Here is a 26061-nt window from a genome sequence, read left to right as displayed (position 1 = left end):
TAATGAGTGGGTGTGCGAGGGCGTGACTTTAGCAGGCCGTCAATCTGTACAAAGCCTGCATTTCAAATAGCCTAAATAATTGATATGCTTTGGCCGCACCGCAAACGAGGCGAGTTTAATTAACGCTTAACACGCCACAATCATAACTAATTTAACGTGATTTTGCGGACGAGTCGGTGGACTGGGTGGACAAAAAAAAACATCTAAATTGTTAAACAATGGGGCGTGTCAAGCGATGCCCACTAAAGGATCAACTTTCCACCCATTTTCGTGGCCTTTTTAATTGGTCCGCCTGCTCTTCGCTCGTTCAATTAGATTGCTTGCCCATGGGGCTTTGCGAAATGAGCTGTGAACACAGTTGTCCCAAGTTAATTGGTTGCATGTCCACTGACCAACTCCAATACCAAGGTATTTCACTGGAAGTTTGTTGCAAAGAACTACAGCGCCCAAAAGTATGCAACCAAGTTGCAAATTCGCGGGCTGCTCTCCTCCTTTCTTTTTGAGCAAAAGGAGGCATCCTTCGAGTGGAATTAGGGAATGCTCGAACTCAAGCCCCGTACATAATTAATAACTTGCCACAGTAAATCCGATTTAAGCCGATTTGCCAAGGCTTTGGAAAGACACAAGTTTGTAGCTCACACACTCTGAAGTTCAGTCCCTGAAGTTGAGGGAAAATAGGGTTTAAGTCCCCAGAATACTTTAGCCATTCCCATTCTTATCCTATATTTTTATTTTTGATAATTACACCCGGTGCTTGAGGAGTAAAAGGGTATACCAGTTTCCTTGAAATATATGTAATAGGTATATCAAGTCGATCTCAGGAACTATAATTTCTGGAATGTTAAGTTGAAGAGTAACGAGTATCTTATAGTCGAGGCACCCGAATATGGCATTATCTCTTGACTTTAATTACATTTACGAGGCTTTTGTAAATGGTCAAATGCATTAAGGTCTTAATCAAAATAATAATTAAATGAAACACACGTCCACAGACTGCCCAAATACACTAAACGAACAGCAGCTGCGCTGTCGAAATGTTAAATCCACTTTAAAGGTGCAGTCTTGATTTAATTACACTTTGCTTACATGTAGCTGTTTTCAATGTACACACAAGTGAATAAATGCAAACATGCCGCCTACGTAATTAAATTTCCGAAAGGCGGATTAAGTAGATGTCTCGCACATTATGCAAGTCCAGTCGCCGACTGACCAATGTGGATAAATGTGGAAACCACAGGAGGTCCTTAGGAAGTGAAAATCAGATCTGTTTAAGCGCGAATCTCAATGAAATTTGAGCCCAAACACGTGTAGCTTTCTACGGCTTTACGTTGTTGTTTGCTCCAAGAATATCTGTTGAATTTTAGAGGAGCCTTTAAAAAAAAAGGACTTTGCAAAGTAAACGCCGAGTAAGTGGAAGGCAAAGCAGCTGCCAACGTAGAACGTTGGGTGTTAGTATCTGCCGCTTTTTTCCGAGTTTTGTAGCTATTCGCAGCTTTTTCGGTATTGTGCTGCTTTTGTTGACAATGAAACACTCGGAGAAAGTGGGAAATACATCATACACTCCACTGATTCATCTAATCCAACAAAGGAAACACTTTGAATCATAAGAGAAAATACAAGTATTATATTTTAGATACATAATCAATGACATTTCGAGGACATAATGAAACTATTATGTAAGCTTAAACGACAATAGTTTTGTGTGCACCAGAAACTTAAATTTCCACTATTTGCCCATGTCTTTTCCACTCGAAAAGTTGTCCACCCCGTGTTCAGTGTCCAGAACTCTTTGCCTGCACATTTCTCCGACTGTATGCAAATAAGTAACTGAAGCTGACAGTGACACCACAGCCTCCTCGCATCCTCCCATCCTGCCATCCTCGAATCCTTCCAGCCTTCGCAGCATGGGTCAATGGCGAACTGCAGGCATCAGCAGGAGGCTGGGCAAATTTGCATTCATAAAGCAGAAGCGCCCAGTTGGCCTATTTGTATGCAAAGTAAAGTATTACTGGGCGGATGAGTTGGGGTAAGTGAAAGTAAACACCGGCTAAGAGCGTGCAGGTAAATGCCCAAATTAAAACAATGACTTGGACTTGGAACAGAAGCTCGGGATTTGAGGATGGCAATTAACGTGAATGAAGCGCATAATAAGTCGTTCGAAACCCCGAACTCTGGCACTCGCACTTTGCCAAGGAAATGTGCTGACATCAAAGAAGCATAATTTCTTCATTTGGCTAAATGGCGCCGAGTTAATTGGTACGCCGAATTTTCGAACCAAACAAAGGAGTTTAATTAATTGGCCGAAAATAAAGGTTGGCCGAAAATAAAGGTGAAGTTCCGAGTAAAAGTCAGTGCGGCAGGACAGCGCACACACGGCGTATGCGTGATTTCAGTGTGCCTTCCACCCGGATGGCTCCATATGGACAGGACAGGAGCCATCCTGGCATCCGCCTAATTAATTGACTGGCAGAGGCCTCTAGGTGTGCTCTGCACCCACTCGGCGCTGTAATGCTGTATCGCTGTATTTGCAGTCTGAAAATAATCTCCGAGCGGAAGATAATGAAATTTATTATTTACTTTCGCTTGGGCAGCACTCCTGTGCGTCCTTCGAATCCGCTGGCCTCCGCTGTCAGCAGGCATCTGTTCATCGAGTGGGGGGGAGGAGGGGGTACTACATTTTAATGCTTTTGTTAACTCATTTATAAGCCGCACTTTTTGCTGGCTTGGTTCAGCAGCAGCCGATGGTTCCACAACGTATGTACTGGTATTTAAGTACTCAACTGCCCCATGAATGCGCACAGATGCAGGTGTACATTTGAGTCGCACTGAATGCGATTTGCGTAAGCTGTTGTCCGAACAATGGCATTACGTATACGCCCAGTGGACAACAACTCTCGCACAGGAGCAGTCAGAGGATCAGGTTAAAGGCACAGATAACCAATTGGCTTTCACAGTTTTCATTTGCTTGGCAGTACTTTGTGGTTAAGCCACAGTTGCCGTTGACTTTGCTGGATTTATATGAGGCTTACACTAGTGTGGATGAAATGAACTTGCTTTATATTCATGTTTCCTTGTGCCTACATACCTTTTAAAGGGTACTCCGCGTTAAGTTTATTAATGGATGGATTTGAATTAATTGGCTTTTAACGCCCACTGCTTTTTTCGATCACAAAACTGTCGCTGCCCGTGTCGCAGACTTGTCTTAAACCACTGGGATCATTTCACCAAACACGCGATCTGGCTCGATAGAATCGGGATAGTTCTGAAAGTACCTCCTGGAACCCCACGATGCATGCACAACCACGCCGCGACGCGCTTCAGAGCGAACTGCCAAGCGCCGCGCGACATCGGAACTCCAGCCTTAAAGTCGGCTTCGTTCGCTCGCGAACTCACCACGCCCCGAAATGAACGGTAAATCCGAGCGCTGGCGACCCGAGCCGTTGATTGTGGGTCTGTGGACCAGCAGCAGCTGAGCGCTGGAGAAAGTGAAAGCCGTGCCACCTTGGAGATTGAGGCAGGTTAGTGCCCGCTCTCTCTCCCTCTCTCAATCTTGCTCGCTCTCTGGCGAGAGCCTTCCAGCGATGTTTCTGATTAGACTGGAAGCGGCGACTTCGCTTCTGATAAGCCAGACTTGTGGCGGTGGCAGCGCACCGTAAACTGTTGCATGCAACTCCGCTGAACTCAAATTAGTCATTAAATGTTATTAAAAATAGTATTTTGTTAAACAAAGTAATATATTATATACACTTAAGGCAAACAAATTGAGAAATATTCAAATTAGTTTTCTAAGATTAAGACATTACCATTAACACAGGAAGATTATTATCAGAAAACATTTATATTACAACATTTCTATTACTACAAGTGTTAATTTTCAAAAATCTTAAGAATCCAAAATTATTTATAATCTTGTTAATAAGTAAATTGCTTTAGCTTTGATTCTATTTCTTCGGGAGCAATCTTACAATAGATTACACTTCAACTAAGGACCTAGCACATTTCTATGTTTTCGCCACCGCCTCCTGGACATGCGCAGCGGTGAGGAGCCTCCTGCTCAGCTGTTCGGCATGTCCGGCATTCCAGTGTGGTGAGTTGCGAGTCGGCAGACCGTGCTGATAAGAAGCACTGATAAGAACGCACTGCGGATGCAGCTGCATCCGCTGCCCGCGTGCAACACGTACCGCCTCCTTCATAAATGGGGTGCAATTGCATAAGACTTTCATCATCGCAATTTGCGGTCCCACAGCGGATGGAGCGCGGTTTTCTCGAGGGAGGGGGGGGGGGGGGGGAGGGGCGGTGGGAAGGTCGGAAGGGTAACCGCAAAATGCGCAACGCTGCAGACGCAATTAATGCGCACCGTTTTACAATTAGCGACCTGGCCCAATTATGCAGCTGCACCCCTGCCACCCCCTTCATCAGGCCATGCAAAAAACCTCCGTCGTGAATCTTGCACGTTGTTTTTTTTTTTGTCACTGGGAACGGCTGTTAATAGGAAATTCATGGCCGCCGTGTCCGGTCGGTGGGCTCCACGGCACTTTTCCCTCGGCGAGCACGTGGATGGGTGGGTTTTTGGGCATTTGGTTTTTGGTTTTCGGTTTTTGGGCGACTGGGAAACTGGGGCTGCCTTTTAATTATGATAATTACATTGTTGTCGTTCTAATTTGCTGACAGCAGCTCGAACGAGCTCCCCATTTCATGGGAGCTAATGTTGTATGCAAGTTGCACGTGGCATGCAAATGGGGCTGCTGGTTTCCGATAGGGTGCTGCAACTCAAATTGGTCGAGTTATTTAAACAGCAAATTTAAGTCATTGGGAAATAATAAAATCACAACTAGTTTAATGTTTTTACTCTTTATTGGAAAGAAACAAATTGTTCTTTTTAAATTAGATTTATGTTGTTGATTATTGAATCTGTTTTTACTCATTTCCAAAATGTTCATTATATGGGTATCACGAATTATTTTGGCATTTAATTGAGTTGCTGCCAAAATCAGAACAGGCATCACATTCACGCAGCGGAATGTGAGAACCAAATCTATTATTTCGAAATGTATACACAAATTTGCAATTAGTCAGGAATTTGTCGAAAAGTCAATCAGTGATTCAAGTTTCCGCTTAATTAAACCCAAATTAACAGATCAAATTTAGCGCCTTGGAGCAGCGTCTTTCCCGCCAAAATAGTCAATGCACCCAAATACGACGAGCAACTTGCGGCATGCGCTGTAATTGGGTTATGGCATCCGCATCCGCATCCACATCCTACATACGTATACTCACACATGGCGACGAGGGATTTTGCATACAGTAAATGGGAGACAGAGTGTGACAATGTCGCTGGGAATTTTGTGGAAAAATGCAACAATTAAGACCTTAGATTGTGCTCGAACAGCGAGCTGCGATGCATCTAAATGCATACTCGTATGTGCGATGAGGTTGTTTGCCGCCCCTAAATCCGCACCCTCTGCCTGATTTGCCGCCGCTTTGCCGGATGTTGGTGTCCTGCTTGGCCCGCTGCCATTTCGACGTGCATGCAACAATTTATGGGGCTGTCAACAATATGGCAACATGTTTTTTGCTCGGCTGCGTCTGGACATGCTAATTGCATGCACCATGTGGAAATATCAAGTAAGTCCCGGATCGGCTCTGGAACTTTTACGTAGCGAATAATTTAATGCGCCATAAATTCGCATGTTCGCTTGTTCGCTTGTAAAATTGTGAAATTGTAAAATTGACAGCGAGTGCGCCATAAATTCTGTAGCATACTTTCTAGCGCGTGTTTTGAGCGACAAAAACCGCTGACAAAAGCAGCCATGCAAAGTGGGTCGAAAACGATAATGGAGATTTATGCTCGCCGGTTTTATTAATTATGAAAGCGACGAAAGCTTTGCCAAACTGCTCACCTGAAACTATGACACGTTTAATTTCGCATTTTAGTTGCCATTGTTGAAATCAGCATGGAGTGCAAATTGTTGTACAACAATGTGGACACAGTCGCCACAATTTTTGACAACTTTTCCATTTTACCTTTGTATGGCATTAATGCTTTTTCACATTACAACGTTTATTTTCCGAACTAGCTTTGCTTTGTTTTTGAACAGCATCGTTTTTCATCTTTAAAAGTATTAAAGTTGGCGAATTATTAGTACAAACGAATTTTTCTTACCTAAACATGGATGAAACTAAACTAAATGGTAAGGACCCAAGGGATAAACGAATGGGAAGCCTGAGCTCATCGGCAGGTGGTCTAATTTCTAATTGAGCTGGCCACGCAAGCCTAATTACATAATTGGGCAATCGCACCGATTGAGCCATCACCAAAATGCTACTTAAGTGAGGAGAACCCAAAATTAAAGCTGACAATTCAAGGAACCATGCCAGAGGTCAGAGTGGACAGTCTGGAGTTTTTCAAGAGCCATTGGACCGCCTGGCGATACCTGGGAGTGGCTCATCTGCGGGTCGAGAACTGGAGAAACCTATACGTCTTTTACAGCATCCTGTCGAATCTGCTCGTGACCCTGTGCTACCCCGTGCACCTGGGAATGTCGCTCTTTCGCAATCGCACCCTCACCGAGGACATCCTCAACCTGACCACCTTTGCCACCTGTACAGCCTGCTCGGTGAAGTGCCTGCTCTACGCCTACAACATCCACGAAGTTCTGGAGATGGAGCGTCTGCTGAGGCTCTTGGATGAGCGTGTCGCCGGTCCGGTGCAGCGTGGCATCTATGGACAGGTGAGGGTGCAGCTGCGGAATGTGCTGTACATCTTCATCGGCATCTACATGCCGTGCGCCCTGTTCGCCGAGCTGTCCTTTCTGTTCAAGGAGGAGCGCGGTCTGATGTACCCCGCCTGGTTTCCCTTCGACTGGCTGCACTCTGAGAGGAACTACTATATAGCGAACGCCTATCAGATAGTGGGCATCTCGTTCCAGCTGCTCCAGAACTATGTGAGCGACTGCTTTCCGGCGGTGGTGCTGTGCCTGATCTCATCCCACATCAAAATGCTGTACAAGAGATTCGAGGAGGTGGGTCTGGATCCAGCCAGATGTGCGGAGAAGGACCTGGAGGCCTGCATCACCGATCACAAGCATATTCTAGAGTGGGTAGCCTCATTCTAATGCGTTTCCTATTCACTGCTCTATTTTTTGCCAGGCTTTTCCGCCGCGTTGAGGCCTTCACTTCGCTGCCCATGCTGATTCAGTTCACAGTGACCGCCTTGAATGTGTGCATCGGCATAGCCGCCTTGGTTTTCTTCGTCAGCGAGCCCATGTCGCGAATGTACTTCATCTTCTACTCCCTGGCCATGCCGCTGCAGATCTTCCCGTCCTGCTATTTCGGCACCGACAACGAGTACTGGTTCGGACGGCTACACTACGCGGCCTTCAGTTGCAATTGGCACACGCAGAGCAGGAGCTTCAAGCGCAAAATGATGCTGTTCGTTGAGCAATCGCTGAAGAAGAGCACCGCTGTGGCTGGCGGGATGATGAGAATCCACCTGGACACGTTCTTCTCCACGCTCAAGGGGGCCTACTCCCTGTTCACCATCATTATTCGCATGAGGAAGTAATAGTTCAGACCTGCAATTCCACTTTGTGAAATGGTTTCGAATAAAACCTAATGGTATTATTCAATTAAGTGCCGCCAAGAATTGCATTCTAAGCCATCACAATTGCGATCATTTCGCTTTTCATCTTAACTTTTGCAAACAGATTAATTTCCACAATCATTTTCCATTTAACAATGACTGCAATTGACTTTTCCTCAAAGACCTGACCCCAATCAACGGCATTTGCAGCCGGAAGCCATTTGCCCTGTTTGCATCCAAAATGGCTGCCGCAGTACTTCCGGTCCCTAAAACGAAGTAGCGGAAGCGGACGACAACTCATAAAGGTAATGAATGGAATGAAGAAGAATAATAGCTCGATTATCTCAATAGATTTTGTGCCTTTTAGCTGCCCGTTATCCAGTTGCCGGCTTAATAAGTATACGCCACGTGTGCTGCACTGGACGTTTGCTTATTCATCAGCGAATCCATCAAGGAATTTGCATAAGGCAGTAAACGAACAAATCAATTGCTTAGTCCGGCTAACAAGACTTTATCCGAATGCCATTGCTCGCTTCCTCTTTATTTGCACAAGCGATGGGACATTAAAAGACTCTGCCCTCCGTTCGAATCCGGATCCGGATCCGAGTCCGAGTCCCGGAATCTCCGCCGGAGTCCGTAATGCGCTTAAGTCGGTCCAAAGTCCGCGCTGGATCTGCAAAGTGAACATTGTAAAACGGAAGCCAAAAAGGGACCCAGCAGCTAAAATTTATAGCTGGCAAAAACTAAAGAGCATCCTGGGACAGGACTTTCCAATGTGCGCGTATGCGTGTGCGTGGATGTTACTTGTGACTTTGTGTTCCAATCGATTTGATGACCATGTAGCCGGGCATCCAAAGTTGATTTGAATTTATTACGGAGCGCATTCACTTCTGCAGGCCGCCTAATTCCCCAAGCCGAGCACGTACCGAAGGTCCTGTCCCTGTCCCAGTCCCTGTCCCAGTCCAACTGACCCAGGACATGCTTAATTTTTAATCAAAACAAACAACAACTCAAGCTGCTAAAATCGTTTTGTTGAAGTTCGCCACGCTGAAGTTCTGTGTACATTAAGCAGACTCAGCTGTTTGCCTTCACCCGGAAATTGTATTTGGTCACTTGGCCCATTTCGTCCATTTCGTCGTGGGTACCTCGTCATCGCCATCATCATTTTCCGTGCTCATCGTTGCTGCCCAGCATCAACCAGCAGTCTGCAAGTCAGGAAAGCGGTTACTTGAGAAGTCCATTGCACTTGGGGGAGATGATTCAAGTGAACTGGCCCGTTTCCTACACTGGAATAGCGAAAATCGACTAAAGTTTTATTTATATGCTGCCTTTCACTTACCTAAAATCCCTCCCTGGTTGTACATTTCTTATTGGTTGCCCCAAGACAGCGTACTTATTTCTGGCAGTGCAGAACACTCAGATGAAGTGGCTCATTGCCCACATCCCCCGTCCGAATGTAATTTGTTGCTAAGCAGAATGTTAATGCGGTTGCAACAGCAAGTGGCTGCTGCCCGGGTTGCTGTGACAGCCAGGAGTGGCAAATGGATGAGCATGGGCCACAAGGATGCCCGTGCTGATGGGGATAAAGGGAATCCTTCGCTCTCGGGCATCAAGTGGTTACGCACGTGAGCCACTCGAGCCGCTTGATGAGCAACCACAGAACAAACGCGCGCAAACAGGTGCAGGCAGTAAGTTCTGCCCTATCGGTTGGTTGGCCAACTTTTATATTTAATTAGCAACTAAATAAAATTGGCTAAAATTGTATACCAACTGTAAACAGCCAGCTGCCCTGACTCGAAATTAATAGTTGCCCACATTCGAGTGAGCTGGCCCAGAAGTTTAAAATTCTCGAAAGTAAATCAAAAGAAAAACGGCTCAAACTATCGTGGTGAAAGTTTTGCCAATGGCTTAACTTGGCCAACAGCCACATGCGACCTGAGGATGGGCCAAAAGGACATCTGCAGCGCGGTGTACTCAAGTAAATTACAAGCTTTCTTAGTGCTGCGATATTTAACCGCAGCTATGTTGGCTTAGCTTTTATCTTGCACTCAAAAGAAAGGGGGGTTAATATGTGTAAATTAATCAGATCATTGGAAAATAATTGCCTAACAACATAGGTTTATGGTATAAGCTACCATAAAAGTTCTGAGCAGTAAAAGTGAGTCCCTGAACTTGTAGGATTCTAGCTTAGTTTTTCTTCGAGTGCACGGAAAACATGGATGGTGGCGAAAACAGGATCCATATGCTGCCATATAAAGAGGCAAATTTTACAACCGACATAAGAAAGTCACTTAACGTGGCCAATGGCACATTAAGTGAGCGATGAGGGGTGATGTGGCGAGTGAAAGTTCATTTTGGTCGGGCAATGTGAGCCGTGGCAAATGTGCAGAGCCAGAGAATCTGCCAAAATTTGAGGATGTGGATGTGGAAGTTGATATGAATGTGGGTGTATAATCTGGAGTGGGCGGCAGGCGTCAGTGAAAACATTTTGCCTAAACTATGCCATTAACATACAAAACTTTCACAGCAGGCGGCCTGTAAGCGAGTGCAGCCCTCTCTTTCTAGGGCCCTAGCCCCCTCTCTTTCGCGCCGAGGCACGTAAATACTTGCCCGAAACTTGCACGAATTAACAACAAAAAGTTCGTCCTTGTTGTGTGACGGAAAACTTGGATAGAATAACACAAGACTGCCGCTGGCAAGTGACAATAACACAACAGCAACTATGCTGCCAGCGAGCAAGCGAGATGGCACATGGCGTGCGAGCGAGACGGACGACGCACGTCAGCAGGAGCTATGGAGGCTTACTCGGTTTCAGCATTGGGAGAGCTCCTTGGATCCTTGGGGGGGCCCAGTGCCAAATGTCAAACAATATGCGGTCTGCCCAGTAAGCAGCCATACCCCCTCCTCTCACCCTCAAATCCCGAAAATCTGCCCAACTCTTTCACTCCTCGAATTACCGCCACCTACCCGCTTTCCCGCTTAAAGCCTGGCTCAAAGGCCTTCGGACCAAAGTATTTATAGCTCAAAACTTTATGACTACCAGGCCATAAAAAGCACCCCCCGCCCTTCGCCCTCCGCCCAGCATAATTGCCGCTAAAGAGTGTTTGGCGTCCGATGTGGATTGTAGTCCAACTATAACTCATTACGGCTAATGAGCGTTATTTGCGCCCCGACGCCCAGCAAACTTCTACTGTTCTACTTCTCTACTCTTCTACTCCTCTACTTTTCTACTTTTCTACTTTTGAGGCAAAGAGGCAATGAGGCGTCGAGCGGGGAAAGGTCGAAAATTAGTTTGACTTCTGGCACTGCTCGAAAATTCACAAAGACGAGCGGACTTAACTCAGCCGAAGGGATTACGTTTAATTGACAGCGACAACAAGTGACAGACACTGTTGACAGAGAGAGACGGGGAGATGGCGTTAGAAAGAGAGGCACTCGGCGGACAGAGCAGGACAGCAGCATCGAAAGCTGCTCACGTGGGCTTGTCGCATTTGCAATGTGCGGGCAGTGAGTGCAAATCCTGTAAACAGTAACTGATTTAATTAAATTCGAATGCACTTTCGATTACATTGAAGTAATTGGGGTTAGAGTTTGGAGTCCCACCACCTATTATGCTGATTTCTATGTGGGCCATCCAGGTTTTAGTCAAAAGTTCACCGATTATCCTCCACGTGATTCCTAGCCTGGCATTCCAGGTTTAAAAAAGATTAGGATATGAACTTTTTTGAGAGCCTAGAATCAGTTTTATTCTCATTAATTTAGCAGAAATCCTGTAGAATGTATGTACTTATCGTGCCAAACCTTTTGAATACTATCACATTGCAAAGTTGGAAGCGTGACCCCCAAAGAGCCGCATAAACCCACAATTACGAGTTAAATGATCGCCGTGAATCCTCCGGCTGAATGAGCTGGTTACGAGCAGTCCTGCGTCCTGCGTCCTGCAGTTTCGTTTAATCACAGGTAACTCAGTGCCGTTGAAATGCAAATGGGCCGAATCCGCGCTGTGGCAGCAAACGTGGCCAAGAGGCATTGCGGGCCACATATGCGGAAAATGTGGATGAAAACGCGAATAAACAGGGCGTACGTGGTATACAACGGCAGTGCACCAAGAGAAATATCTACCTATCTATCTTTAAGATGATAAAGCTTTCCCAAAAAACCCATGCTAAATCCTTACATTAGAAATATTGAAGTTATTGAAAAACCAAAGATCTTAATCATGTATTTTTCATCGATTTGCCCCACAAACGCTGATTTTTTCTCGCAGTGCCTCTTTGCACAGCGTGCGCAGTGGGCGTTGGGCTGCCGGGGGCGTGGCCGCGCCACGTGCAGGTCTCGACAATTGAATTTTAAAATGCCGCCGAATCGCAATGACAATAATGAGCAGTTAAAGCCGAAAGCTTCTGGGGGGGTGATAACAATTATGCTGATGAAATGCGTACCACACTCACCCACATCCTTGATGAGCCCAATCCGATTGCTCAGCCCCATCGGAAAGCAAACAAACAAACAATCGCGTGGGGCTTTTATGGCCTTGCTTGACTGATAACAAGTGATTAAATGTATTTTAAGCGCGTTTTAATGCGCGTTTTCGCTTAATGAGCCGTTTCATCTTCAAGTTTCTAGCTCTTCTTGCAAATCGAAGTTAACCACCTGGGATACCTCGAAAAAATTCTTTGAACAACAAGTAACAGGTAGATGAAAGCCTTTCTGACCATATAAAGTATTATATATTAGTGCTAACTTTGTGGCATAAAGTTCAATAGTTATGAAGGAGCATTTGGGCAATTTGTTGAATGCACTTCTATCCGCTTGAAACTTTCGTTTTCGTAAGTTTATTTATTTTGGTCAATGCCAAAAGTTGCAAACTGAGCCAATCTAAGCTGGCATTTCGTATGAGGAAACTTCCTCTTAGCACTCAAGTATCACAAAATAATGATTTTGTTTTCCAGCATTTTCTAAACAGTTTTCTTTCTAATAAATAAACTCCAAAATTCCAAAACTCCATGTACACATTCGTGGCGACCTTGACATGTTTTGGTTTAGTGACTTGCCCACGTCCGAACAGATAAACATTTGTTAAAATGACATAAAATTACACGAATGTCGGCTGACAAGGGGCAATTTAAAACTAATTTTGCGATCATCAAATGCCACCACAACCGAAGCAGATGAAATAATTGCACAGATATGAAGATAAAAGCGGACTCAACATTTCCAAAATGAAGTATGGATTCATATGGCCATTAAGTTTATAAGAAGATATGTATATGAACATAGCTCATCAAAGATGGGTTTTTATAAGCAATGTGAGGTTCTTCTACTACAATCAATCAGTATTTGCCCACGAAATAATGGGCTGTGTCCTAAGTAAAAGCAATTGAATGGCCGGAATTAGTTAATTGATTCTATTGAAGCCGAGCCAAAGTGTCATTTTGGCCGACTGCTTTTGCTTGCCCCTAGCAAACACACTTGAGTAAATGCCACACCATTACCGTAACCCAAACCAAACCAAACCAAACCAAACCAAGCCAAGTTAAACCAAACCAAAACCTGACCCCAACTACACACAGCCCAAGATCAGATGAAGTCGGTGTTTAAGGTCACAGCTGGCTGTGATTAAAAGCTGCGTGCTGTAAAGTACAGTGAACTTGAAGCGTAATGCACGAGATTGGCACAATTGCAGCCGGCGAGCCACTGCAAGCCAGCCCAGAAAACAGAACCAAAAGCAGCTGAAGTTTAACTCAGAGCTCAGCATTACTGGAGTATACTGCTACATAAGCCAATTCATTGCACCTCAAGTAGAAACCTTACCATATACATAGCCCCAGTATAGCACACTGCTTTAAAGAGTATTGGTTAGTCGATAGACCCACTTGGTTTTTACTCATTTTCAGACCACAATTTTCGGGATAAAGATGATGAGCTCGCACTGGAGTGTATTCATTTAAGATAACCTTGCTGATTGAGGCCCCATAACGAGGATGGGGAGCGAAATGGGGAGCCCACGCACAACTGACCATAATTGAGATGCCAAATGGCTTCACGTGTGCGCCGAAATCTCCAAGCCCCGTCCCAAATGGAATGGGTGCCATTCAGCACCCGGAATTCTCCGTTTATTCAAACATTTCCGGGAACCACAGGCAGGAACCTACTTCCGCAACAGGATCACGTACGCGTCCAGGACCAATAATTGTCCTGCGCAGCGAAAATTCGGAATGCATAGATTCTGGGTGCGAATTAAAATCAAATTTGATTTCGAGGTAGCCGCCGAATCTCGCCCAGAATCATTAGCGATTGGTTTTTGGTCAAATGGTTTCGTCGCACTCTGATTCACACGGAGCATTGGTGGTGGCTAGCAATTTAATCGCTGGTTCAATAAATATCAATAAATTTCGCCAGTAATTTTCCCTATTTTGGCATAAATAACAATACTCTCGCTCGTGTGAATGCCAGTTGAGTGGATTTTGTGGACCAAGAGACAGGTCAAATAACTACACTGTTCGCCGGCAGTCAAGTCAAGTGTGAACCAATTGCAAACAGCGTAAGCAACGTACACGTATGTATACTCCTCACACCCACCTCTGAACGGGCCACGCGGCGTATGAGTGATGCAGCTGACTCATCCGCCCCGTAGTCCAGGTGAAAGTGGTGTGGTTCAACCTGCAACTGTGGTTTCAACGATTCGCCGCGTTGCATGGCAAATTGATTGCCGCATATGCGGAAAGGAAAGCTCACAATCGGCAGCCGAAATCAAACAAACGTCAATGCCCCCCATTGCGAGTACTTGCTTATAAAATTGAATTGCTCACGGGGCAGGGGCAGCTTCGCTTATAGCCAAACAGCAAATAGCTAACGACAACTAATCAGTCAGTTAGTCTGGCACAAGTGTTGCCTTTTCGCACCACTCGGCCGCAGTAAGCGAAAGCGTATTGAAACAAAACCAGGCGAATGCACCGATTGGTGAATGCCCTAGCTTAAACTTTAAAGTATTTCTATTTATTCGAAGCTATAGCTATATATATTCTGTGAGCTTTTGTATGCTAATCAAACTGGTTGCCTTAGAACCTACAGCATATACTTTATGTAGGGTATCAGCGAGTTCGTATCACTCTTTCCAAGTGTATCTATCTACACTGTGCACTCGACTTGCGAAAGGGTTTGATCAGCGCACGCGCAACGCGCACGAAGAACAGCTGAGCTGCGTGCTCGGCTACTAAGCCTCACCCCCACCCCCTCCCGAAAGTTGCCTCCCCACTTCCCTGTTTCCCCCCTCCCCAAAAACCAAGACACCTCCACCCTTCCGAGAGACCAGAGCAAACACGTTAGGCGCCAACGAAGCCGAGAAACTCGCCTGGCAACCCTCTCGCCGCTGAGAAGAAACAGAAAACAAAAAAGAAAAACAAAAAACAAAAAAAGTGGAATATAATAAGAAGAAAACAAAACGTGAGACGCTTCGTTGCCGGCTTGAATTGGCCAGAGCTTCGCGAGCCAGGCTTGTATATTGTGGCTCGGAACGTTGATCCGTGGCTGGGGGTGGGGTGTGCGGTTATGCGGGTTGCGGGGTGCGGGGTGCGGGGTGTCCGGTGTGTGGTGGTGTCTGGTGTGTGGAGTATGGGGTCTCTAGTGGCGGGTAAGAGTCTCTTAAGTGCTCGGCTCAGCTCAGTTCAGTTGCGAATTTCATACAACACGAGACGGTTGCCTCCGAGCGTTCGGCGTTCTACACTCGATCACTCGAACACTCGAACACTCGAAAACTTCACTTCGATTCCGCAACAGAATTGGCCAAAAACAAAATCAAAATCACAAATAAAAGCAAAAGTGCGCAGAGAAAAGAAGTTTCGCGATTAGGCGGAAATTAGTCGAGCAAATAGTTAGTTATACCAGTGTGAGTGGTCGCGAGTGAAAAGTGGCTGGAATACCTCGAATCGGCAGTGTGTCAATTGAATTGAGGGGCCAAAATGATTGAGCGGCGCAGTCAGCTGGATAAGGTAAAGCCCACTTGCAACACCAAATCCTTGTCGAAATTCTATTAAATGAAATGGTCTGCGGTCTGCTTAATATTGCTGAAATTACAAGAAACTTTTCCCTTTGTCCGGCACTATTTACGCAACCTTTTTGCATGCGGGATTCGGTTATTGTCTCTGAAAGTTGCACAAATTCAAACTTTAAACAAAACCTGTGGGTTTTTTTGCGAATCTCGTAGTTGCAAAACTTAATAAATTCCTAAAAACAATATGTAAGCAAAGTCTGGTACGAGTTCTTAACTTAAATACAACTATGGTAAACAAACTTTGGGGCTAAAAACTTTATGGAATGTGAATGGGGGGATAAAAGTAGAAAATTATTTCAAAATGTGTTCTTAAAGGTATGCTGATATATATATTTATAAGCGAATCATTTGTAAACATAGCATTTGTTTAGTGGGCTAGCAGCGAGATGTTCTTGCTAAGCAAACATATGAATATTGTATGCTCAGCTATTAGATTCGCATAATTAGTATAATTTATTAAATTATATTTCAATTAGAAGCTTGGCAAGAGCTTGTGTGATATAATATATGCCATCAGGTTTCGGTGACTCTATTAATTGGTTCCCTAAACAATTCGATTATATCATTGGGCAGCAGGGTATTCAAAACCCAAAGCAAATCCAAACCATGTTACTCAAGCTGTTTGATATATGATCCCAACGATACAAGACACAGAACGTATTTATTTTCCTGATTGCGATCATCGCAGAGGGTTTTAAATGGATTCACATAGTGGTCGAAGCTCCGATTCAGGTTTTATTTTTATTCAGGCCCAGCACTCTGATTAATCAGCCATGTGCGAGTTTTCCTTTCAGGTTCTAAGCTTCTGCCAGCTACGAGATACGAGATACGAGCTCCGAGTATCCGTATCTGTATCTGTATCTCTTTAAGTATCTGAATCTGCGTCTGCTGATATTCTGAATATTCGCAAAAGCGAGTGAGTCGCTCGTATTCACACACTTGCGAAGTGACTCAGTCGCAGCTCCCAGCTCATTTGCATTTGTTTGGAGTTAAGAACTTTTGCTTTTGTTTGGCCGCCAGTAGGGGCTGCGAAAAATGTTTGGGCTTCTAATTAATTATGTGCGTGTCGAGTTACGTAAGATGTTTTGTCTGCGAAACGAAAGCAGCCGCTCAGCTGTCTAATTTATGCGGATTCCCATCGATCGTTTCGCTTACAAAGTATTCAAAGGTATTTAAAGCGCCGCACGTCACTGAGTTCGCCAGTATGAAGCGGAAATGGCTAAGTATTTTTGGCCAACTGAACGATATTAAGCTATATATATATATATAGCTATATAAAGCTACACGTCAGTCGATCTGCGTCACTGCGCACGCCCAGCTGCATTCATATGGAGCTTTAAGTGGGCCCTGAATGAATCGCGATTAGTTCTACATTCTTCGCCGTGGTCCGTGTCACGTAGACTTGGATTCTAAGCCACATAGGTACTTGTACTTATACTCATACTCACTTATACTTATAAATGAATACTTTGGGAACCCCATGGCTTAGTTTCTCGGAAAAACGCGGAGACGATCAAGTTATATTATTAATGAGGCTCCCAAAAACCAAATGAGCAATTGTCTAATTTCGAGTGTAAGGCACACTAATGACTTTAGTTCCCAGCGGGTTGCAAATCATTTGAAAAAAAACATACAATACAAAGTTTGTAGAATGGAGCGCTTTCAGTTTTTTCTTTAACTTTTAAATTCGAAATTCCAAAGTGCTGGCTTGAAACTGTCGTTAAAGCCATTAGTATCACATTTCCCATCAAGCAATAATTTGCTAATTTCATTATGAAATAAAAAAGGAGGTATTTTTTAATGTAAATTGCGTTAAGTTATTAAATAAATTTTATTATGATACTCGTACTAAATTGTATTCTATAGAAACCAAGGGGTCAACACACGTGCGCCCAATTAAATTATATGCCGAATTTAAATTAATAAACGCAGTCAATTAACGCCTTAGTGCACTCCCTTTTGGTAGATTTAATTAAATGTAATGTGTGAATGCATTTAAAACGATTTCATTTTATGAATCACTTAAATTCCATTTCCATGTTTGCAGCAAAACTCATAGTGTCCATAGTGACCATAGTGGCCATAGTAGAATGCAAATGGGATTCGTTCTAAGGAGCATGTACATGTGAATAAACAAACAGACCGCCTTTTGCCAGGCAATCGAAACAAAGCGAATTAATTAAACCGATTTCATTGGCGTCGAGTGTGTGCGATACTCTACTCCTGCGGGTTTATTCAATTGCGCTGCGAAGGTGGCTGCTTTTGGCTTTAATTAGCCGCCTGATTAACGATAGCTGGATTGGATCTCCGCCCCTTGCCACTCGTTGAACCCTCTTTAATTGCAGCTAAACTCTGCGAATGAACCTTGTTCATTTCTCCAAAGCACTTGGCGTATTATCTCAATTACGGGTTTGCTAACCGCCGCCACTCGAAACAATAACAAACTTGGCCCGTAATTAAATCAAATCCGCCAAGAAGGGGCGGAAAACGATAGCATGGCAAATACTGTTACTCTAGTACCTAAGTACATATCTATGTACATATGTATCTAGATACAAGTGCGAACATAAACAACAAACGCCGAAGCCGCCAAGCAAATAATCAAAGTGGAAAGCGAAAATATGTGGTTATTGCTATGAGTATCTCTACTAACGTTTATCTGCACGTGTTCGCTTCTTATTTTGTTTTTTACTATTCTTTTTCTTCAGTGGAAGGGGGCAGAAGATGAAACGCTAGAAATATAAAAAATATCAACCGATTCTTTCCGCCAAAAGGTCACGTACGAAAACAATATCGAAACCCACGCCAAAAGCCGAAAGTCAAGAGCTGCGATCCAAACAAACAGCGAAAGCAAGAAAAACGCGTAATGAAATTAAAGCAAAATCCGGCAATCGAGCTTAATGAACGGTAGTGTTTTTTTTACGGGCCTGTGTGAGTGTGTGTAAGTGTGTGAGTGTCGGTAACCCCGGGCGAAGTCAGGGCCCTCTCGCTCGCACGCTCTTGCCCTTTCGCTCGCTCTTTCGCCAAGCTGATTAGCATCGGGTGGTACTGTTACTCCGTGACCCTGAGCAATGTCAGCCAGGGGCTCGCAAAAAGGGGGCACTCTTCTATGCTAACTTCCCATGTAATTGAAGCAAATTGTGTCTTTAATTTACCCTTTTCTATAATAATTCTTCGCTTTTAAAGGGTATATTGGGTTCCGAATATTATGGCATTGAAACTACTACTTTAACATGCATGTTTTGCCATTAAAACTTTTTTTAATTTTGTTTTTTTTAAATCATTTTAAGCCAGCTTTTGTCATACGTTCATGTGTACATACCACTCAATTAATTAAATTAATTAATTTACCAAAACCCCCCTTGGCTTTACCCCTTCCCGAGCCCCTGATGCGAACAGCTGACACCCATTTAAACTTAAAGTCCGACTTAAATTTGAAACACATTCATACGTATGTATGTATGTAAGTGAGTAAGTGTGGCCAGCCATAAAAGAGGTGCATGAATCGTTGAGCGCCAAATTTGATTGTTGCTTTGTTGTGTTGTTGTTGCCGAGCATCGTTGTTTGGCTATTCAAATTTTATGCATTGTCAGCGGACAACAACAAACGGTGCTTCAAAATATGTGAGGGGTGATGTAGGGGGGTGGGGGTGGGTGTTGGGGGCTGGGGGCTGGTCATACAGTTCAATTTAACGCTTTGCGCACCGCTCGGCCATTTGGTTTTCTAGTTCAAGTTGAGGGTCAATAGCTGCTGCGGGCCTGCATTTGGGCCCGGCTTTGTGTGTTTGTTTGCAATTTGTAAAATTGGCAGACAAATATTGATTGGCCGGGCCAAAAAGGCGACTGTGCGAAAATCTGCCAGTTGCTGCCACTTCGTCCCCCAAAAGCCCCACCTCAAATGTTTGTATTTAGCCAGTGCAAACCGTACAGGGAGCTCGAGGTGAGGTGTTCCTAAGGGCGAAGTGTGAGTGTCGGTTCAGCGTGATTCACGACCAGGTTCAATGCATCATCGCCTAGCTAGCTACACTGAAATAAAATCCTATGTGAGAATTAATAGTTTTTGAACTTGATTTTAAAGTTTATCTTTTTAACATGGTATTTATAACTCATTTTGTTATCATGAGTACAGAGCCTTTAAGATACATCTTTTGCAACAGTTATTTGCACAATTAAGGTGCGAATTCTGGCAGTGCAGCGACTTAATTCAGTTTTCCGAAGCGGCGGGAAGGTTACGTCCACAAAAGGGGCACTCGAGAACGGCATACGGAATGGGAAATAAATTAAACAGTGGGGGCCAAAAGTGGGGGCTACACGTGACTGACTGTGCTGTGCGGCAGATTAGTAATTTATGCACAAGTAGACCGACCAGCAAACAATTATTCGGATGACTGATACACAGTCATTCTATAGGGCAAAGGTCCTACCGCCCTTTAGCCGTGCATTATTAATTGGCCAATTGAAATTATCGCTGGGCAAGTGATTTGTTGTCCGCCGTCAAATCGCTTTTTATTGGGGTAGATCAAGGCATAATCGAAACAGGTTTAGTTCAAGAAATAAACAATCGCTAGATCTTCGACTTTGGCGGATAGACGATGGAGACGAATAGTGCTGTAAGTTTATTTCCCTATTAGCTAAATGATTGATTGCGCTGGAATAAATATTATTTATGGGTAAGCCTCTAATCGCAGAACGCAAATTATACGTATTGATGCAGATTTATGCAAATTAGCCTTGGTAGATACAGTTTCTTGCCGAATTCACTGAACTTGTTTTACGCCGGATTCTATTTTTGGCCAAATTCGTTAGTGTGGATTCCAATCTAGTGATCACTCTTCCACATCCGTCATATAGTTAAGGATGTATTAAGACGTGTTTATCGTTTATATTCGTTATTCCAATACTTTATAGCTTTACGTGTTCCTTGTTGGCAATCAGATCTGCATATATTCTCCATATCCGGTTATCCGGTTCTCGGAGGGAGTTGAGTTCAAGGCGGTTCCGGTGGCTCCCAGGTGCAGTTTCGTTGTGCACCCAACTCCACTCCGGCTGAAAGCCATATAACTTTGATGGCCGCAACGGCGGAGCAATGAAACCTGGTCTGGGATCGAAACTCGGTCAGACAGTTGAGGTGAGCCACTTGCGGCGATGGCTTCACTGATCCGCATCCATTGAAACCTGGGACTAAGTACACATAGGTGGGCACGAGTTCACTGAACTGCACTCGCTTAACGCCTATTGCTTGGCATTGGGTGCGAGCGAGAGGGCGCGGGTACGAGGAGTGCGAGGAGTGCGGCGAGTATGTGGGTCAGGCCGACAATTACACTGAAAGTAGGCGGTCAACTTTTCCCCGAACCCGTTTACAGTTACCAGCGGCAGATGCTGAGAAAGCTGCGCACAGAAAGAAATTCACAACTCTCTTTCGCTCTCTTCGCGCGATTTGCACAATTTCACATTGACGGAACAGTAGTAATGTTATACTCTCTTTTAGTCCAGTGAAGTTAAACTTGTCTGCCTCTCACTTGAACAAGGAAATGAAGTTATTTCTTTTGTTGTTTTCAAGTATTATAAGTCAGTACCTCTGTGTAGAAAGTAGTTATTGCTCTCTCCTTTCTCTTTTGCATCAGCCAACGTACGTACGCATTGCAATTTTGCTGATATTGTAACAGCTAGCGAGATCTCTTACTCTGTTACATGAACAGCGAGAAAGCAGAGAGAGAGAGAGAGAGAGAGCACTATCTCCCTCGCGCCACCAATGCAAAGCATTGCAGTCGCTTGCACTTGCAATCTGTCCAGCTCGCACTCAAGCGCAAACTTTTACATTGCAGTGCTGGAGAGCAGATGTGCTGTTGCTCTCTTCTTGTAACGGAGGTACGCGTGCTATAAAAGCGGCGCATGCGCTGCGCGTTTTCCCCAGTCGCGCAGCTGCACTCGAAAAGAACACCTCGTCCGGTGATAAGTTCTACCGTTCTGCCTCAAAAGGGAAACCATATCGAAAACACTGCCAATTTGACGATGCGAACCACAACGACGACGCCGCAGCGCGGCCTCTACATCACAAACGAGGTGAGTTCCTGCTTCGCCAAAAAATAAGCCAAAGTCAGCAGTACAGATGGAATGCGAACATTATGAGTCTACTTTTGATTCTGAATCTGATGCTGAATCCGATGAGTGGCACTTCGAAACTGGCTGCTAATTAGTGCTGGCTCATTAAAAGCGAACCCGGGCCAAACAAGCGAAACTATTGCTCGCCACTCGAGACCGCTCTTCAGAAAAGCGGGAAAGTCAAAGGCTAGCAGCCAACTGCCCAGAAACCAGGGGAACCGAAGAGCAGCGGCAAAAAGTCGAGCAAACAAATCTGGATCTGAGTGCCCGGCTGCCCCGTAATTGCGAAACAAAAGCCCCATTTACGCCAGGTCAGATTTGCCGTCCGGAGCGCGAATATCCAAATTAATAATCAATGAAAACAATTAGGGCGCCGAATGCTTTCGGGGAAAACTCGTTGCTGCTGTTGGATAAGGGCTTGCAGCTCCCAGAAGAATCTGGCGCAATATTGGATTTGAGATGATTAGAATAAATTAGTATTCATTTTGGCGGGCAAACAGCTGGCGGGCAAAAGCTTAAAGAAAGCAACAGTAAAACGCAAACAACAAATATACAGATTCGTTGAGCCGCCCGGCGGGCAACACGAATGAGAAACGAAACAGAGGCTGAAACAAAATCAAATGCAAATTATAAAGAAATAATAATAATAATGTGGCTAATTATGAGTGAAATTTCAGGAAATCAAATAAAAGAAAGAAGAACAAAACGCAAAAACCGGTCAGTGGCAGTGGAGTGGAAAACAGACTGGGAAAACGTTAAAGTGGTCGAAACGAAAAGAAGCAAATTCTATTATTCAATTTATGCGGGTTTTGTTCTTAAAAAATATTAAGAAATAAACATCAACCCAAGTTTGAGGGTTAGTTCTTTACCCGAACAAAATATGAGTGATTTAATAATACAGAGAAACCCCTTTAACCACGTCATATACATAGTGGCCAATTAGGAAACGCTGCGAGCTCCTTGCGGCTTTCAATACAAATCACTCAGGTGGGCGAGCGGGCTGCTGCGGTTACCTCATTAGCAAAGTTAAATGAGATGGTGTAATGCCCTCGCCCACTAATATGCAACCGAAACTATAATTAAGCTCGAGTGGCGACGAGGAAGACTCCAATTGCCACCTAACATACCTACCATCTGCAACCTGCCATCCTCATGGGTTGCAGCCCACTTTGTTGGCAAAGTAATTAACGCTTATTGGCTGCGGACAAACAAGAAGTTGGTGGACTGCCAGCCCGAAGTACACTCTGCTTATTTTCGTAAATTCAATCTTATTTTCGAATACATATGCACATGTGTGTGTGTCCTGCCATTTGGCCACGCCCCCGCTGAATGTGCGCCTTTGTTTGCTTGCCGCGCGCTTAGACTTCTGTTTGCTCGCCCAATATTTGCCCGACAATTTTTGAGTAAGAATAACAAAAAGATTTTGCGCGCCCAAGTCAACAGAGATTCGGTGGCACAGTGAGTCGAGAAATGCCCACAGATTTGTGTGCCGTGCTGCGCTATCGATGGCAACAATTACGAGACATCGGGGCGTATGCGTGATACTGCTTGTCGACATATCACGCATACGCCTCGTATCTCGTATCTCGTAGCTCGCATGCAAACGGAAACGTCTCGGCGAGCAAATGCTTTTTTTATTTTGGTCAAGTCTGCAGAGCTGGCTGAGCGTAATTCAACTTGTCCAGCTGCAAACAAATTCAATTTGCATTGCGAAATGTAAATGCATTGGTCAGAATAAAATCGCATATTCAGGTCTGGCTTCGAACAACTCTCCTTACGCCCACGTTTCGTGTGTCCTTTATTTTGTGGATTTGTTCGGTTTTTGTCATGCAAATGAAAGCTCACATTCTTACGCACAATTCACTAAGTGAGTGGGTGTATTCGTTGGCTGGAATGAATCAAAAAGGACACTGCTCGAGTCTTTGAGCTCTGGCCCTGTAATTTATATTTGCTGGGGATAGTTTTTACGTTATTTTAATTGCACGTACGTTACTGTGCCGAAAATCTCTCAATTTGTTGGCAGAAACTGACAGAATTTTCGTTTTGTAAGCCTAAACCTATTTGCATTCTAAATGGTCACAAAAATGTGGTAATTGTATGGAATATCTAAGCAATTTTCAATACATTTTCCCCGCACTTTTGGCATAAATTTGTGAGCATTTAAAGAGTAAATAAATAAATGTATGACAAATATCAGCTCCAATTGATATGCGCATGATTATGCCAACGCAATGAAATATTCTCCCTTTTTTTTCCGTTTTTTGTCTCCGCAAAAATAAAAACTCTATTTTTCTTGTTTGAGTCCAGCGAACACGAAAGCCCTTGTTGGCGGCGCATTATTGATGTGTTCAAGTGCAAAAGTACAAAGCCAACAGAATCTTGTGGCCAGCAAGGGTCACGGCTGAGACTCGTTTAATTATTTGTTTAATTAGGCGGCTGTATTTGTGTCAGGGCTGCCGCAGAATCTCTGCTTCGCTTAAATGCCATTTGAGCAACAATTAGACAACAGCAATTGCAGGGTTAACTGCTCAAGCCCCTCCTTGCCACATTCATGGAGTGTCATGGCCCGGTGGACTTGCTTATGACCTGCTCTGCACTGGCTGCTTTTATGTTGCTATTTTTGATTGCTGTTTCACGAATTACTGCCCAGCCAGACAACTCAAAAGCAAACACAGCCATTGATGGATGTGCTTGGCTCTATTTTCATAACTAAATGCGGGCTGTGTTTGGATTTGGATTTAACCTTTCGCCTGGGACGGACGACTTTCGAAATGCTTGGGGGGGCGGCGTGAAAATGAACTCACTGCCAAGTGGAAAAACTCGATGCATCCAGCTGAACACGCAAACTGGTTGCCCGGCCTTGGTCTAATCCACATCTCAGAACCTCCAGCCAAACCAGCCGGTGAGCAACAGGCAGCAGATTCTGTCGCGGATCTCGACTGCGGTTTCCAAACTTGATACTCAACTGCTTGGCCTACGTTTCAGCCATGGCTGCTGGCCAGAGTGAAAATCTAGCCGCTGCATTCGTGCAACTTGACTTTGCAATCACAACGTTTTCGTCCGCGGCGCACCAAACAAGTGCCATTCAAGTGCGCGGATTGCCAAGATCAATGTGTCGCCAGCATGAGCTTCAACAATGATGTGGGCTGCAGATGGCGATGACTTGGCTGGAACTCCTTTTATGACGCTCTCCACGCTTGCTTCTTCTTTCAGATACTCATCACCGCCATGGACCGCTTCGTCTGGTTTGTCCTGCTGGTGGTCATGTCCCACCTGGTCACCGAGTTCACCCGCGTCTCTGGATATGCGCGTGGCCAGCGCCACGAGCTGGTGCTGCTGAACGATGTAAGTAGCGAAACCTGATCTCGGGCTATTAAAGTGGGCACTAACTGGCACGCAGACGAAAATATGCGAAATACTCATCCGAAAATGTGTGCAGTTTCACAGCTATTTTTATTGAAACCATTTCTATGTTGGTAAAATGTTGAAATATTGAAATTGCAGACGCTGCTGCAGCCCATGCCCGTTCAGAACATGGTGCTCTACCCCGGCCAGGAGTATGGCCAGTACCAGCAGCGACCCTCCTCCTCCGCCTCCTCCATGGGAGCCATGAGCAGCCTGCAGCAGAACGCCGCCTTCCTGCTGAGCAGCTTGGCGGCGGGCGTTAGTCCTGGGAATGGAGCAGCTGCAGCGGGAGCAGCGGCGCCCGGCAGCAACGCGGCCATTTTGTCCCTCGGCGACAGTCAACCGGCTCACACCGCCGAGAGCACATACCCCATGTTCAGCCTGCGCCCCCTGATCGACAGCATTTTCGAGGTGAGTTCAGCTGCTCCTACCAGGTGACACAATGTCCATAATCGCTCATCCGCATCCTACGCAGATTCCGATTTCGACGCTGCGGGCTGTCAACAATCTGGTGGGCCGCCTGACCGGAGGCTATCGCCAGGCGCCAACGGAAATGGCGCAAAAATCCGTGGCAGCTGGAACGGCGCTGCCAACGGGCAGACCAAACCCCACGCTGAGTGCCCATCCCAGTGGGCCACAGATGCGCGAGGAGATGGCGTAATCTTGGGTTCCACTTTAGCCAGTAGTTGTGCGTGAATGTTGTTTCTGTAGTTTCTGTCAGTGTATGTTTCGTGTGCGTTTTTCGTGTGCATTGTGACCCTTGTGATATATGTATGTGACTTTGCTGTAAGCCTAGACTAAGGATATTTATGTCCAGCCCACAAGAAAATTCCAAAACAAAAGCATAAGTATATAGAATAAATGTTATTTCTAAACGTAGAAAACTTTGTATTTTCTGGTATAAAAGTTGTGTAAGTATG

General features: G+C 44.8%; 3 protein-coding genes across 4 annotated transcripts in view; 2 read left to right on the top strand and 1 right to left on the bottom strand.

Annotated features, from left to right (window-relative positions):
• The window catches only part of LOC120445307, a 48791-nt gene extending 45498 nt beyond the window's left edge, over positions 1–3293 (bottom strand). Inside the window, exon 1 of the mRNA XM_039625617.1 lies at positions 3086–3293. The gene's annotated coding sequence lies outside the window, so the exon portion shown is untranslated. The remainder of the gene's footprint in view (positions 1–3085) is intronic.
• Positions 3294–6371: 3078 nt separating this feature from the next.
• LOC120445779 (odorant receptor 59a) lies at positions 6372–7564 on the top strand. The gene is made up of 2 exons (XM_039626383.1): positions 6372–7096; positions 7150–7564. The coding sequence occupies exons 1-2, from the start codon at positions 6372–6374 to the stop codon at positions 7562–7564; spliced, it is 1140 nt and encodes a 379-aa protein (XP_039482317.1).
• A 7701-nt stretch (positions 7565–15265) lies between these two features.
• LOC120446705 lies at positions 15266–26001 on the top strand. 2 transcript variants are annotated; one of them, XM_039627806.1, is made up of 4 exons: positions 15266–15573; positions 24950–25081; positions 25241–25552; positions 25617–26001. In XM_039627806.1, the coding sequence occupies exons 1-4, from the start codon at positions 15544–15546 to the stop codon at positions 25800–25802; spliced, it is 660 nt and encodes a 219-aa protein (XP_039483740.1). In that variant the 5' UTR covers positions 15266–15543; the 3' UTR covers positions 25803–26001. The 2 variants fall into 2 exon arrangements, with proteins under 2 accessions (XP_039483740.1, XP_039483739.1); XM_039627805.1 differs by lacking the exon at positions 15266–15573 and adding an exon at positions 21539–21697 and having other exon boundaries at positions 25617–26000.
• The last annotated feature ends 60 nt before the right edge of the window (positions 26002–26061 follow it).

The sequence above is a fragment of the Drosophila santomea genome, chromosome 2R (assembly GCF_016746245.2).
Source record: "Drosophila santomea strain STO CAGO 1482 chromosome 2R, Prin_Dsan_1.1, whole genome shotgun sequence".
NCBI classification, from domain to species: Eukaryota; Metazoa; Arthropoda; class Insecta; order Diptera; family Drosophilidae; genus Drosophila; species Drosophila santomea.
The sequence above is the reverse complement of the archived record's forward strand: the minus strand, read 5'-3'. Positions and strand labels throughout refer to the sequence as shown.

What these genes read in the sequence shown, in the direction of transcription:
- LOC120445779 (XM_039626383.1), top strand. Translation starts at nt 6,372, where the DNA reads ATGCCAGAGGTCAGAGTGGACAGTCTGGAGTTTTTCAAGAGCCATTGG. An exon ending in GATCACAAGCATATTCTAGA is followed by an intron (nt 7,097 to 7,149) that starts GTGGGTAGCCTC and finishes ATTTTTTGCCAG; the next exon opens with GCTTTTCCGCCGCGTTGAGG.
- LOC120446705 (XM_039627805.1), top strand. Translation starts at nt 21,647, where the DNA reads ATGCGAACCACAACGACGACGCCGCAGCGCGGCCTCTACATCACAAAC. An exon ending in GCCTCTACATCACAAACGAG is followed by an intron (nt 21,698 to 24,949) that starts GTGAGTTCCTGC and finishes TTCTTCTTTCAG; the next exon opens with ATACTCATCACCGCCATGGA. An exon ending in TGATCGACAGCATTTTCGAG is followed by an intron (nt 25,553 to 25,616) that starts GTGAGTTCAGCT and finishes CATCCTACGCAG; the next exon opens with ATTCCGATTTCGACGCTGCG.